The sequence below is a fragment of the Pteropus medius genome, unplaced genomic scaffold, assembly GCF_902729225.1.
Source record: "Pteropus medius unplaced genomic scaffold, Ma_sr-lr_union100, whole genome shotgun sequence".
In the NCBI taxonomy this organism is placed as follows: Eukaryota; Metazoa; Chordata; class Mammalia; order Chiroptera; family Pteropodidae; genus Pteropus; species Pteropus medius.
This window is the reverse complement of record NW_024342473.1, coordinates 15,420,887-15,436,839: the sequence shown is the minus strand read 5'-3', so window position 1 is coordinate 15,436,839 and position 15,953 is coordinate 15,420,887. Positions and strand designations below refer to the sequence as shown.

At 31.9% G+C, this 15,953-nt stretch overlaps 1 protein-coding gene across 1 annotated transcript in view; it reads right to left on the bottom strand.

Moving 5' to 3' along the window:
- The window catches only part of VPS13C (vacuolar protein sorting 13 homolog C), a 154,500-nt gene that overhangs the window by 126,523 nt on the left and 12,024 nt on the right, over positions 1-15,953 (bottom strand). Inside the window, exons 3-5 of the mRNA XM_039864990.1 lie at positions 15,206-15,248; positions 11,758-11,853; positions 10,279-10,380 (exon numbers count right to left, since the gene is read on the bottom strand). Coding sequence (XP_039720924.1) covers positions 10,279-10,380; positions 11,758-11,853; positions 15,206-15,248 — 241 coding nt within the window. The remainder of the gene's footprint in view (positions 1-10,278; positions 10,381-11,757; positions 11,854-15,205; positions 15,249-15,953) is intronic.

The following is a 15,953-nucleotide window of genomic DNA, read 5'->3' as shown; positions in this document are numbered from 1 at the left end:
TTTCACAACAGAAAGTTTAACTTTAATTTCAATGTTCCCAAAATATTGGAAATGTAATAATGATGGAATATAAAACTTTAAGATAAAGGTTTCAATAAATGTGTGGTAGGGACAAAGGAACACACATGAAATGAAAGGGTAGGTTACTGACAATGACTTCCTCTAGATGATACATCTCATGAGAAAAATACTTTAGTGATTTAAGGATATAAAGACTATAAAAGAGCATAAAATGTATACTGAATTATACATTGAAACTGGCTTAATAATTTATTTAAAACCTCGTCTTTTACTTGGTACTCCCCCACTTTATGGCATTAACCAACACCTAGCTAATCCAAATTACAAATCTTTACATTCGACTAGACATAAACTCTAGTCTGTACTCTTGAGGCAGTCTCTGCAGTCTCACCTGCCTCTAGGCTACATTCCACCATGAAATGTCCTTCTATACTACCACCAGACTGTTATCTTCTAAAATACTATTCACAGCCTGTTAAACTCCTACTCAAAAGTCTCTGCAGCCTTCCAAATAAAATATAAAGTGTCTGCATGACACAAAGGTCCTTTCATGATCTGTCCTGTTCATCTCCTGCCATCTCCCTGTCCTGTTCCATCTCCTGACCCTCATCCTTGCATTCAATACTTCAGAAGTACTACTTATACTTTCCAAGACAAAACAAAAATTTCTAATGCCTGAACACCTCTAGACATGTCGTTCCCTGAATTTAGATTGCCCTTCCTGAAGTTCTTCACCAGGCGCACTCCTAGGAGGCATCCAAAACTCAGGTCCTACTGCCAAATCTCAGCACTATTGCCTCTGTGAGCCTTCTTTAACTATTCCAAACAGCTCCAAGCCATCTACCCCTACACCAGACTTCCCTTAAGTAGTGATGACACTTTATTTGAAGTGTTTGCACAACTGTCTTGCCGCCAGGCAGGAGTCTTCATTAGGACAGAAATTATCCTAATATCTAGGCACAGAGCATATATCTCTTCAAAAGAACAAACAAATGCACATCTGAACATTATAATAAAATATATAAGCCCACTTAATGTTATACATATTTGGGAGAATATACAAAAAATTTAGCTTGAAATCTTTATTTGTTCTTCCTTCATATTTGAAAGCAAACTGTCCTGCCATTACAAAAGCTAAGAATCAAATTCTGGATTACAAGACTAAAACCCTGTGTTTCCGGGGAAAAAAATTTAATAAATATATAACAGAATCTGGACTTTGTTATTACCAGTACTTCTTGCCATAATGATGGTCCCTGAATTTTTTTCATTCATAAATGAAACATTTAGAAAAAGACTAAGTTCTCAAAGAAATACCATTAGAAAAGGAACAGGTAAGAAAGCTAGAGTATCCCTTAAAACCATCCCACTTGGCTAGAAGCTTCAGAGACAGAGGTTCAGCTGACTGGGTTTAGATTCTACCATAACTCACTCTTCTTATTTGACCTCCTATTATATTTTGATTTCACATTTGTTCTAGCACCGTGTGCTGCCTTTCATTTCAATGTTAAATGTACCACATTCAAACCTCTCCAAATAATTTCAAAATCTAATCTGAGTGCTACATAGTTCTTTAGAGAAAGATTCTATTTGATCGGATGAATAATAAATGTATGATTCTCAATCACTCTCTAAAGTGGTTCTCAAATATTTTGGTCTCAGGGCCCCATTTTAATACATGTAAAATTTTAGAACCTTAAAGATCTTTTTCTCAGTATGGATTAGAAGTATAGATTTTCACCATATTGAAAATCAAAACTGAGAATTTTTAAAAATATTTATTAACACATTAAAAAATTACTACATGATATTATAGGTAACACAGATTTATAAAAAATAACTATATTTTCCAAACAAAAAGTTCTAGTGAAAAGAATAACATGGTTTTACATTCCTACAAATCCCTTTAATGTCTGACTTAATAGAAGACATTATGCACATGAAGAAAATCTGAACTAACTACACCTAATAGTAAAAGGGAGAAATATCTTTTCGTGTGTTATGGATACTTCACCCAAACTCAGCAAGTGTAGTTCCTTTTTTTTCTTGCTGTTTTTACAACAGCATTAGTATCATGAGTTTATTTCAACAAGTAGTAGTTTCTTAAAAGCTAGTTTCATCTTAGAATCTGAAGCTCTATCAATAAAATTTTCATACAAATTAAAATTAATTGGTCTATTTTGCATTTTATATGACTTTTACACACACCTGATTTGTTACCATGCATTGGTAATATGGAAATATTGCTTCACTGATCTTCCAAATCTTGAATCATTTCATTATTTAATATCAAAAAATCACATTTGTTAATATCACTACCAATCTCATCAGAAATGTCTTTAAGTACTGGGAGGCTGTCACACTCAAGGTGGCAGTATGAGTTTCCCAAAATTCGAATTTTTGCTCAAAAGCTCAAACCTTATCATGACAACAAACATTATCAGTTGTTTTCCTTGAAGCTGTTTTATTGAAGTATCTACCAAACGCCCAAAACTGAATATATCTTGTCGGTCATTCTTCCAAGTAAAACAGTTTTTCATGAAAAAAGCAACTAGTTCAGCTGCTATACCACAAACAACTACACAAGTACTTTTCCTTGAGATAATTATCCTACTTTCATGTGTGAAAGTGCTTATGTATACTTCCTCTTTGTCACATGAAATATTAATGACACATGTACTCTGTCACCCCAATAATTTTTAGATACAAAAAAAAGAAAAAGAAATAAAGACACGTGTACTTAAGAGCTTAAGCTTAATAAAATTTTCCTACTTCATCAAGGACATTGATAAGTAAAACTGATGCTTTTTAAATTTAGTTTTATTTTGTCTTTTTATTGTGAATGCATGGTAGTGGACACTGCAATGTCTACTAGCAATTTGGTGCTACTGCCTTGATTCATACTAATAAGGCAGCCAGAAATTTTACCCCACATTGCTTTTGCACTATTAGCACCAATGTCAACATAGTGAAAAATTAAATCATGTCTTAGTATTACTATGAAAACAGTTTTGACTTTTTGAGAACCGTGGCTTCAGAAGACAAAAGATGACAGAAAATAAAAAAAAGAAAGGATCATAAAGTACATATTAAGTTCTAGACAAATGAATGAAGATATCTTCAACAAAATTAACTATTCTGATTCCAGAATCATTAATACTCCAGGTCTAGTTTTTTACCCACACTGATGTACCTTTTTTGAAAAACACGGGAAACACTGAGAGAAAATTACAGACCAATATCCCCGGTGAACATAGACACAAAAATCCTCAACAAAATATTAACAGACCAAATTCAACAATATATTAAGTGGGATTTATTCCAGGCATGCAGCAATGGTTCAATATCCACAAATCGATCAACACCTTACATCACATTAACAAAATCAAGAATAAAAATCATATGATCACTTAGATGCAGGAAAGACATTTGACAAAATTCCATATCTATTTATGAAAAAATTCTCAATAAACTGGGTATACCTCAACATAATAAAGGCCATATATGACAAGCCTACAGCTAATATCATAATCAATGATGAAAAGCTGAAAGCTTTTCCCTTAAGATCAGGAATAAGACAAGGATGCCCACTCTTGCCAGTTTACTCAACATAGTATTGAAAGTCCTAGCCAGAGCAATTAGGCAAGACAAAAATATAAAAGACATCCATACTGAAAAGGAAGAAGTAAAACTTGCTAATTACAGAGGACATGTTTTTATAGATAGAAAACCCTAAAGACTCTGTCAAAAAACGGTTAAAACTAATAAACAAATTTAGTAAAGTTGCAATGTACAAAATCGATACATAAAAAAACTTTTGTTTTTATACACTAAAGACGAACCCCCAGAAAGAGAAATTAAGAAAACAATCCCATTTACTACTGCATCAAAGAGAATAAAAAATCTAGGAATAAAATTAACCAAGGAGGTGAAAGACCTGTACACTGAAAACTATAAGACACAGAAGATATTCCATGCTCATGGACTGGAAGAATTAACATTGTAAAACTGTCCATATTACCCAAAGCAATCTACAGATTCCACGCAATCCCTATCAAAACTCCGATGCATTTTTCACAGAAATATAACAAACAATACTAAAATGTGTATGGAACTACAAAAGATCCCAACTCGCCAAAGCAATCTTATAGAAGATGAAGTATCATGTTCTCTGATTTAAAACTATGACAAAGCTATAATAACCAAAACAGTATGGTATTGGCATAAAAACAGACACACAGATCAATGGAACAGAACAGAGAACCCAGAAATAAATCCAAACACATATGGTCAATTAATTAACAACAAAGAAGGCAAGAAACATAATGGAGAAAGGACAATCTCCACATGTAAAAAAAAAAAAATGAAATTAGACTAGTATCTTACACTATACAGAAAAATTAACTCAAAATAGATTGACTTAAATGTAAGACAGAAACCATAAAACTCCTAGAAAAAAACATAGGTAGTAAGCTCCTTGATACTTTTTGGTGATTTTGGGGGGGATCTGACTCGAAAAGCAATGGCGACATGAGCAAAAATAAAATAGGATTACATCAAATTAAAAAGCTTTTGCACAGAGAAGGAAACCATCAATAAAATAAAAAGGCAAGCTACTAAATAGGAGGAGATCTTTGCAAATCATGAATCTGATAAGGGATTAATATCCAAAATATATATAGAACTCATAGTTTAATAACAAAAAATAAACAATCTGATTAAAAAATGGGCAGAGGATCTGAACAGACATTTTTCCAAAGACATACAGATGGTCAACAAGCATATGCAAAAGTGCTTAGCATCACTAATCATCAGGAAAATGCAAATCAAAATCACAATGAGGTATCACCTCACACCTATCAGAATGGCTATTACCAAAAGGACAAGAAATAACAAGTGTTGGCAAGGATATGGAGAAAGGAGAACCTTTGTGCACAGTTAGTGGGAAGGTAAATTGGTGCAGCCATTACAGCAAACAGTATGAAGGTTCCTTGAAATTAAAAATAGAACTACGAGATGATCTAGAATATTATCTGAAAAAAAATGAAAACACTAATTTGAAGAGATATATACATCCCTATGTTCATTTTAACATTATTTACAACAGCCAAGATATGGAAATAATCTAAATGTCCATCAATGGATGAATGAGTAAAGAAGATGTGATATATACATACACTGGGATGCTACTCTGCCATAAAAAGGAATATCTTGCCACTTTCGACATGGATGGACCTTGTGGGTATCTTGCTAAGTGAAAGAAGTCAGACAAAGAAAAACAAATACAATATGATTTCACTTATATGTGGAGTCTAAAAAAATGAAAACAAAAAAACAAAACTCACAGATACAGAGAACATACTGCTGGTTGCCAGAGGGGAAGGGGTTGGGAGGGGTGTGAAATGGGTGAAGGGAATCAAGAGGTACAAACTTTTAGATATAAAATAAATAAGTCATAGGGATATAATGTACAGCATGGTGACTATAGTCGACAATAGTATACGGCAAATTTGAAAGTTGTTAAGAAAGTAAATCTTAAAAGTTCTCTTCACAAGAAAAATAATTTTTTTAAAACTTTGTAAGGTAACAGATGATGCCTATAATTATCATGCACACAAATGTCAAATCATGTCGTACACCTGAAACTAATAGAATGTTGTATGCCAGTTATACTTCCATAAAAAAGATCAGGAAAAATTTAAAAACAGAAAATTATCTACAGATCAAATTTTAAGCTTCACAAGGACAGTGGATCACATTTGTTTTACCCCATGAACATTCGGCATCTGGCATAGTGCTTGCCACAAGAAGACACTAAATATTTAGTGAGTGAATAAAATGGCTGCGGAAGGAAGAGAAAGGAAATGATGGTAATGGGGAGAAACGTGAATTACATTTCCATATTTTTTAAAAGTATGGTATATCATTAAATGGACTCCATTAAAAACACAAGCATGAATAAGAATATAATTTTTTACATAGCTGAATATAATTAACCACGCATACCCACCAGGCTTGATGTCCTTGTAAACAAAGTTTTCCAAGCCACATATGAACTCCCCTGAATGTGCGCCTGCATCCGCATGGCAGCAATAACCAAAATGCAAAGCATTTAAAAGACATCTTTAATTTCACATCTAAAATATGTCTAAACTTAATTCAAAGAATTAGAAACCATGTAACAAAACAAGTATTATCTAGTGACACCAAAACAATTAATTTCTAAAGAAATATTTAGTGACACCATTGTCATTATTTCAACATATGAACTATTTTCATAATATTAAAATGAAAACTTTTTAATAATTAAAATCATAACAATAATTTCAAATTAAGTAAGGCAAACAAATATCAATTACGGCTAATGTCTCATTGAATTATTTGACATTTTCAAACAGAGCAAAAGTCTGCTATTTGGTTCCCTTTTAACTACCACTTTGCCCATTTTCAGAATGAAATATTGCTGTGATATTTACACTAATTTTAGAAGCAGCTGAAATGAACTCAATTTACTTTAGTCTGATCTGTTCCCTTTAGGTATACCGTCTGAATCCTTTGTATCCATTTTGGCTAATGATAGCTAGATAGTACCATCTTCCATTTCCCTCCCCAAATCCAGCCTAGATACCACAACAAGTTTAACCTTCTTAAAACAGAGCTCTCCCTGGATCGCATAACAACCTGAATTTTTAAAAAGAGAAAAAAAAAAAGTTACTGTCTCCCCCACTAGTTATGTTAAACTTGAACTACACTGGACAAGTTATTTAACTTTCAGCTTTCTCAACTGTTAAATGCGAGTAACAGTCCTTATATCATAGAATTATGATTATTACATAAAACAATTCCTATAAAGCAGGGGTCTCCAACCCCCAGGCCACGGACCAGTACCAGTCCAACAGGGCTGCACAGCAGGTGGTGACTAGCGAGCAAGCAAGTGAAGCTTCATCTGTACTTGCAGTGGCTCCCCAGTGCTAGCATCACCACTTCGGCTGCAGCTCACATCGTCAGGCATTAGATTGTCATAGGAGAACCGGTCCCTGCTGCCAAAAAGGGACTGCTGCTATAAAGCATTTTGAAGAGTGACTGGCAACCAGTAAATGCTAAATAAATGTTAGCTGCTATCAGTCATCATTATGACATTCAACTCTCTTAAAATTGACCTAACCATAGCTTTCCAACTTACGTCTAACTACTATCAAACTCCCAATGCTTAGCTACTCCCCATACATGCTCCCCATACATACCTTACCACCTTCATGTCCCTTCTACCTAGAATGTCCTCTCTCCTTTCGCATATTCATCCTTCAGACCCAGCTCAGAAAAATCCTTCAGTGTCTGCCCGATTTCTATAGCTAAACACATGTCCATTCTGAACTCCCTTAACCCTCTATCTGTACCTCTTTGATGGAACTCAACACTTTCTCCTGTTTACCATTATGCACAACTTATTTTCCCAGCTAAAATGTAAAGTCGTTGACAGGAATTTTCTAATTTTTGTGTTTCCAACAATGTGTCAAGCAGATTGGCATCAGTCTTCTCAAAAGTACCTGCAAGCTAAAAGATACTACCTTCAAAATTCTAATTTTAAACCTAGAATTCTATCTCAGCCCAATCGAACAAGTGTGGAAGTAAAATACAAAGACTTTCAGACTTGAAAGGATTTTTAAAATTATATCCAGTGCATCCTTTCTTAAAAGCTTTTAAATATGTTCCAACGAAACAAAAGAAAAAACTAACAAAGAACCAAAGGCAAAGGACCGAGGAAACAATAAATTAAATACAGAAGAGTGATGAAGACCAGTCCCAGGATGACAACTGCGTAGCAGGACTAAAAAAACAACCAGTGCAATGGGACATCTCCATGAGAATAAGAGGTATAGGGGAGGGGACCAACAGATGAATTTGGGCAATTGGAAAATAACATTGACAGTCATAGAAAGATTTCAAATAACACATGAGAAGAAAAGTTAACATAAAAGACTAAGCAAATAAAAAAAGAAATATTTACAAGTTCAAGAAAAATAAAACGTTGCCTAATAAATATAATCATAGTACATCATTTGACCTATGAAGTAAACAATAATTTTATTCTCATAAACTTTGACTAGCAATTGGCCAAAAATTATGATATAACCAAAAATTATGATATAACCATAATATGAGGAGACAGAGAAGGGAATTCAGGGTGAAAAGAGATGATGGTAAAAGAGGCAAACTCTTCGTCTACCGTTAACGGGAAATCCTAGTTAATGCCTTACATTAATAAATTAAATAATGGCAAAGTGTTAATATTTCTAAAATGATGATTCCTTCTAAGGAGTAGGTCTAAAGGGTAGAGAAAGGTGGAACAAGGACCTGACGTTTTTCATCATAAATCTTTTTGGCAAAACTATTTCATTATGGTGTATATATCACTTTGATAAAATTAACATTTTAAATACTGAATCTATAGTATTTGAGAATCTTTTGGACTCACTAGGAATTGAATCTTTTCCTTTATAATAATAACCTTTCTAGGAAAATAAACTCCTGACTATGAAATAAAAGGAAAATATCAAGGAGCTTATTTTTACAATTATGCAAATTCTCTAAAAATGATTATTTCAATTTTCTTTTTCTCCTACATCATAGTGGGCAGCATTCTATTTATCAAATGAAACCAATTAAGTAAAAATACTTTTTAAAAGCAGATCAGCATAAGGACTTTCATTTTTATCATTTGCTACTTAGAATTGAACCACTTCCTCTTCTCACCTGAGTCTATACATGTTTGATGGTGCTTTTGTGCTTTTAAAATCAAGAAGTAGGAAAATAATGTCTGAAAACTAAAGTATGGTAATTAAGTAATAACTATTAATAATGGTAAAATGTAAAGCATCTCAAGGGTCAGGTTATTTTTTATCACTCACATGAATAATATTATAGAAGATGTGACCCATATTCATACAAACTAGAAAAAATATTTATATACACTCAAGATAATTAATGTATTCCTTGACAATGAAGGAAAACCAGTTTCTATTGACATATTTCCCAATTATTAAATTCATCTTTTATGTACTCGAACATTTTTCCAACAAATCTAACATAATATAGTGTTAAAACTGAGTTTTACTTTCTGAATTTTAGTTCTCTCCCAATAAAACCTAAATTTTATCATCTAAGAAGCTACAAGGTAATTATTATATTACATGAGCCTCACAGTTCTATCTATACAAACTGAACACTACAGATGTTCATCCCCTACAGATACATTAAATCATCCTTAATAGCCCCTCTGCCACACTCAAAAACATAAGATTCCTAAGCACTGAAGACTCAGAAGGCAAAATCTCATAGGCACTCAGTAAAAAATGTAGAGCAGGTATCATTTTACCAATTAAGCTGCTAGCTACTAAAGCAAGAGAGATAATACCATAATTTTTCTTACAGTTCACTAGAAACACTCAAATATTTATCTAAGTATATGTCAATATACCTATTGATGAATATGTATAATTATATATGTGTGTTAAGAAAATATATTTAATCTGAACTGTATCAAGAAAAATGAATTCTAGTGTTCAAGTCTTTCTCCTCATTTTTATACTATTTCCACATATACTAATTAACCAAAAGTGAATAAAAAGAAACATTCACACTGAATTGTCATAAAACAAAAAACATTCCCACTTTGCTTTATTTGGCACAAAAAAGTAATAAAAATAAAGAAAACTTTTCATAAAAATGCAGACTCTTAAACTTAGCAGAAAGACAAAACATGCTTATGTATGAAAAGAGAAAGGGAAAAAAATGTTTCAGCTTTTTTTATTTCTTCCATTAAGACTGCCTCTGTATTTTAGTAATTTTGTGTAAAAAAAAAAAAAATCAATAATTCTGTATAAGAGAAAATCCCTGGGGCAAAGAGAATTAGAATCATTGATCTTATTGATTATATTAAATGTCAACAGCTTAAGCTAGGAAAAGAAATCTATTTAAATATTTGTATCATTCCTAACTTAACATTTGCCATAACTTTTAAGAGAGAACGAAGAGAAATGCCTTAGCAGTGAGATAAAACAATCACAGAAAAAGGCAATGATTCCTAAATGTAAGACATTAAAATATTTATAATCAACATTTAGAGATGATTTTAAAAGAAGATTCTTTCTTTGGAACAGCTAATGAAGGTTTATGAAAGTTTCCTCTTTAGAGTGAATTAAATATATCTAAAATATAGGTAAGTCTAAGTTCACCTAAAACATAAACTTATTGTACCTTTTTCTGCTGCTTTTTGAAGGGCTTCTTCAATTCGGGATAGCTCCTTCTGTTTAATATCTTGCAAGGATTTTTCTTCTTTTTCAGCATCATATTTAATACCTAAAATAGATAGGTATTTGTTAATTCACAAATAAAGAAATGCAAACAATACATAAACAAATAGGAAAAGTTCAGCCTCATGACTGTGTATGTGTAGGTAATGTGATTCATTTTTTGTAAGTCAAAAAACAGATATAATCTTTAGATTAGTTTTACAAAAAGTTTAAACATAAATGATTCCTATTTATTTACAAAGCTTACATCAAAAAGGAAAGAAGAGAAGAAAGGAATTAAAAGGGAGAAAGGAAGCTATGAAAGGAAGATATGAATGGATGTTCAAGAGGATGAAAAGGATGAACAGAAAAGTAAAGGGAGAAACAGAGGGATGGCAGAAAATACATCAAAAAATTTCCAGTTATTATATCTATGGTAAAATTTTGAGTAACAAATAAAAGTTTAATCCAATATCAGCTAGTATCAATGCAGATTGATAAAAAAAAATTTTGAAAGTAATTCAAGAATATATATCAACAATAATGAAATATACAAATCCTTTTTATCTAGAAATCTCATTTCTGATAACGTATCTCCTAAGGAAATAACACCAAAGAAGAAAAAAGATATCTACAAGAAGGAGGTACTTATAATGCTCACTATAATAGTAAAAAACAGTAAGCAACCCACAATGGAATCACACAGCCTTTCAAAATTGTCACTATCACCACGAAAACTGAAACACATCAAAAATATAAGGTGAAAAACAGAAGGTAAAAAAGACTCAAAATATAAAAATAAAAACTGTGTTTGTTTTATGGGTGAGAAAATATAATTTTTCCCTAAAATAGTCAAATTTTTCTTGACATTATATTGTTCTTATAACTAAAAAAACATTGGTAATGAAAGGTATTACTTAAATAAGCATCACTGCTTTAAAACATTCATTAGAAATTAAAATACTATAATTTATAATGAAAAAATTACCTATTTTACACACATTTTTGAGAGAAAATTAACTCAAAATCAGAAGCAACAAAATGCAGGGTGAGGGAGGGGGATTTCCAATCCTGAAATCTGTAGATTAGCACATCAGTACATTCTTAAAAACTTACTTCATTTCATTCCCCTAAAATAAATCTGCCTACTGCATATCAACTTAACAGGAAGGCTTAGTTTCAAAATAATTATTCATACAGAACAGAATATATTTAACAAATGGTTGAAATTATTCTTTCCAACAATAACATTAAAATATTTTATATACAAATGTGGCAATATATGTGAGTATCTATATAAAATGTATATGTATGTGCATATATGTATATGATTAGTTTATTTAAATTATCTTCTATGTTATTGACCATATTAAAATAGTTAACTCAGGTAACAGTTTAACTTCACTGTGATATTACTGAACGCTTACAACCTAACATAACATACTTGCTCCAGGAACAACAAGCAGGTATAATCCCTCTAGAGTTGCAACAACTGCTTCTCCATAAAGGTTCTTCCAAGGAATCTTCAAAGTTAATTTATCTGAAGAAACATAATTTCAACCTTAAATTCTTATATGGCTGCTCAAGAAGATAGATATTTCTCACTTTCTATTAAGAAAAACCCTGCATACATACAGTAGTAGACTACTAAGAAAAAAAAAAAACTCCAACACTAAAATTTACAAAGATCTTTACCATATTATATTACTATTAGAAGTAAGTATTCACATTGTGCTTTATACTTTTCAAATTTTTGGATAACTATATTTTATTTAATATTCTCAAACTGTAAGAAAAATGGAGTAGCTATTATTTCAATTTTTAAAAAAGGAAACTCAGTCCCAGAGAGGTTAAATTAATAGCCTAATTCCATCCAAGTCATCAGTGAGGATACTGGAACCAAAACTGGTACTCTTCCTCACCAAACAGTTAGCTGATGGTCAGAATGCTGCACATGCTGTTTTATATACACTAACAACTATATCTCTACAGATCAATTGTAAAATAATACCTGTACAAGATCCCAGGAATTGAAGCAGCAGCACAAAGAAGAGTTCCAAAGGAACAGAACTTTGACAATATGCCAGTTGCTACATTAGAAGAAGCCAGCTCTTAAAGCAAGGTATGCTGTTTTATGATTAGTATTCTTATACACAGGCAGTTCAGACAAGGTATATTTCAAATTTCTACTCACACATCACTCAAAAGACAGAATACATTTTCTCCCTTAGAAACAATGGTATCAGATCCTTCAGAGACTAGTTGGCAAAAACTTTTTCACTCATAATATAGATGAACTATGGTCCTAATTGTCACTAAGCCAAGTTTGGGGTTTTATGGGAAAAGGCTATGCAGAGCAGGAGAGAGGAGACAAAAAGAGCATATTCTGAGCTAAATTTTGTAATGCCAAAATCTGGCTTTGGTATCGTTCCACATTTCTTCACACTTCCCAATCTCTAATCTACCCTCTTTCCAGGTCTCCAGGCAGCCAACATCCCAATCTGCCCTCAACAGTACTAGAGCAATTCTATCCAGACCTTTTCTAACCCCTAAAGTTTTCCATGTTCCCAAACAAAATGCTTTCTCTCATCACAATTTAAAAAATAATAACCCTATAAAAGCTATAATTCTCTCAGTGTTGCTGATCAAGCCTCTTCAGAGAAATAAATCTGATTCAACTAAATCATGCTAGTATGTAAATCACTGAGCTACTTACACCACCAGAATCGCTGGCACTTTTAAATAAAGATGCTCAAAGTTCAAAGAATTGTTAAACAGTATAACAAGCTAAAGGAGAAACAAAATAACGTAGTGTAAGGGAAGATAGTTTGATTCACCTGGATGGCTATTTAGGCAAGCCAGTTCTTCCTGGGAATCTATTTCTGGGGTTAAAATCTCAAATTACTTCTCCATTTAAATTTTATTTTTCTTCAGCTTGTAAACCTAATGAGTTTCTTAAATGGCTTCCATATCAAGGAGTCTAGAGGTAGACCTATGGATCATTCCTAAGTCTGATGATTTTACAATGAGTACCAACTTTATTTATAACGGACACTTATAAGAATCTCAGAAACTCCCCCCAAAAATTGATTTGATTGCCTTCTTAGTGAGCAATAGACTAAAAAAGTGAGAAATGCTCCTTAATTAGCATATCAAAAAGGAATTGTCTGTTCCCTGAACCTTTTCTTCTCTCCATTTATCCTAACCCATTATCTTCCCATCCTTCATATTATTCTGCATTCCACTGGAATCCAGTTAGTTATATTACTGCCTCTTTTTTATAGGTCAGGATTTTTTAAATTAATTTTTAAGTAAAAGGAAAATACAGAAGCACCCACAAATATGTCTAGCTCTTAAAAAAAAGCAAACATTCTTGAGCTTACTTAGTTAGCCACACTGATTCTACTAGGTTAGATATAATATTTTAACCTAACATAAATTTAGTTACCAATATAAATGCTACATTGACTAAAAAAAAAAAAGATATAAAGAAAATGTTTTGCATCCTAATATATAAAGGGTCTCTCATAATTCAATGAGTAATCCTAAAAAAAACCATTACGTTCTTATTATACTTTAAAAGCAAAAAAAACAAATTCCGAACCATTAGAAATTCCATTCTAAAATATAAACCTAGTTGTAATAATGTAAAGAATAATATAAAATTTATTTATATTATTAAAATAAATATAATAATATAATTATATATATCCAGTACCCTGGAAATGTGATTTCAATACTATATCCTAATTTCATATCTCTGTAACTTCCTTGAGGAGAAAAATATATTCATCTTTGCCTTTCCGACAGGTTCTTGTGTAGTCTCATACAGAGTATGCATGCATACATATCTCGGAGGTAAAAGAATAGCTATAACTTCACTCTAGGATTTCAATTAAGCATGTAGGGCCACAACAATATTTCTAGAACACTACTAAACATCACCACCTTACACAGCACAAGGCTATGAAACAGACAGAAATGGATGATGGGTGCCCTAGGGATGCTTTCACTCTAATGAGTATCTCCTGTTTCAAAAGACAAAAACATGAAAATGTTACTTTATAGTAAAAGGAACACATATAGGTGATATAAGGTAGATTCAAACAGAAGTATTCAAGTAATTTCTAAGAGACGTTAAATAGTGAAAGACAATGCCTTCCCTGAATAGGAAATAATGAAAAAAGAAAGCGATGTGGTGAAGTAGCAGGGTGTTGGAGGTGGAAGAAAGGATGGTGGCATAAGTAAAAATTTTTAAGTAAAACCACCTAAGGTTGCAATTTATATTTTAAAAAAAGTAAAAATCAGGTAGTATGGACTTGCTGAGAGGACTCTGCAGATTAAAATTCCTACTGAAAAATTTCTTCAACAAAGATGTATGCTTAGTTATGGATGATCTTAGTGTAAGAGTTTAGCTGCAAAGAAGGACTCTCTACTTACCAAAACATATCCTCCATACCACATTGCTGCATAATATATCAAGTGAAATGGTTGAACAAAACATGAGGGAAATAAGCTACACTTAAATTTTATTTACTACAGCTTTCAAATTATACTACTTTCACATAGAAAGAAAAGGCACAGAAAATTTGGATATCAATTATGAAAATTAAGATACATTTTGTGGTGTAACCAAAGCCTGAAAATATCATTGCAGTTCAATATCCTTCCATTTTAGAGGGTAATTCTCTACCCTCCTGTCAAAAACACTGAAGTATATAGGTATTATATATAATATACATTAGGTTTAGAACTCTAAAAGCTCTAATCAACACAAGTCAAAAACATCATATTTTTGTTCAAGCTAAAACAGATATTTTAGATTAAATACAATAGAAAAAATAAAAATTAAAAGGACTAAAAATAACTCAAATGAAGAATGAAGTACTTACCAATTTGGCCAGCCTTGACTTTAAAAGGAACATCCAATTCACTCTTCAGAAGGAAGAAAAAATTTAAAAGACATCTTAAATTATTAAGTCCCCCGAAATCACCCTTGAAACATCATTTAAACACACAATCTTCTCTAAGGAAAAACATGAAACAAATTTTCTGTATTTGAGTAACTCATAAAGGATTACGTTTTATGGATGAAAAAGAGTTTATATTAACTTAAACTTTGACTCTGAAGAAAGAATTCACAAGAGAAGCAAAATTATAAAAAAGCATAACAGAAAAGAGTCTGTAGTTGAAGAAAATAATTAGGTAAACTGGTTGTTTTAATAAACCAAACCAAGCTGGATGGAAATTCCATGAATTTTTTAAATAAAAGATGGACACACTGTTTATATGAAATAATAGGAAAAGGAAAATTCTTTTCATGTAAATAAGTTAAAAACAATGACTAAACAACAATTCTCTCTCAAATAAAATGTTTAGTAAATGAATAAATGAAACACTCTTAAAAGGTAGGTTCCCAATACATTATTTATCATCTGATTACGCAAGCATTCGAAATATTAATAGCTTTTGATAAAAACTTTTTTTAGAGCAAAAAAAATAAATTCTCACTGATAATAAAGGAGCAGCTCTGCCCCAGGGAGGAGGAGGTGTTAATTCAAGGATCTGCATATTATACAGGATACAAACTATAAACTTCTAAAAGTGTAGTCTCATGCTCATATTGATCTCTATGAAGTA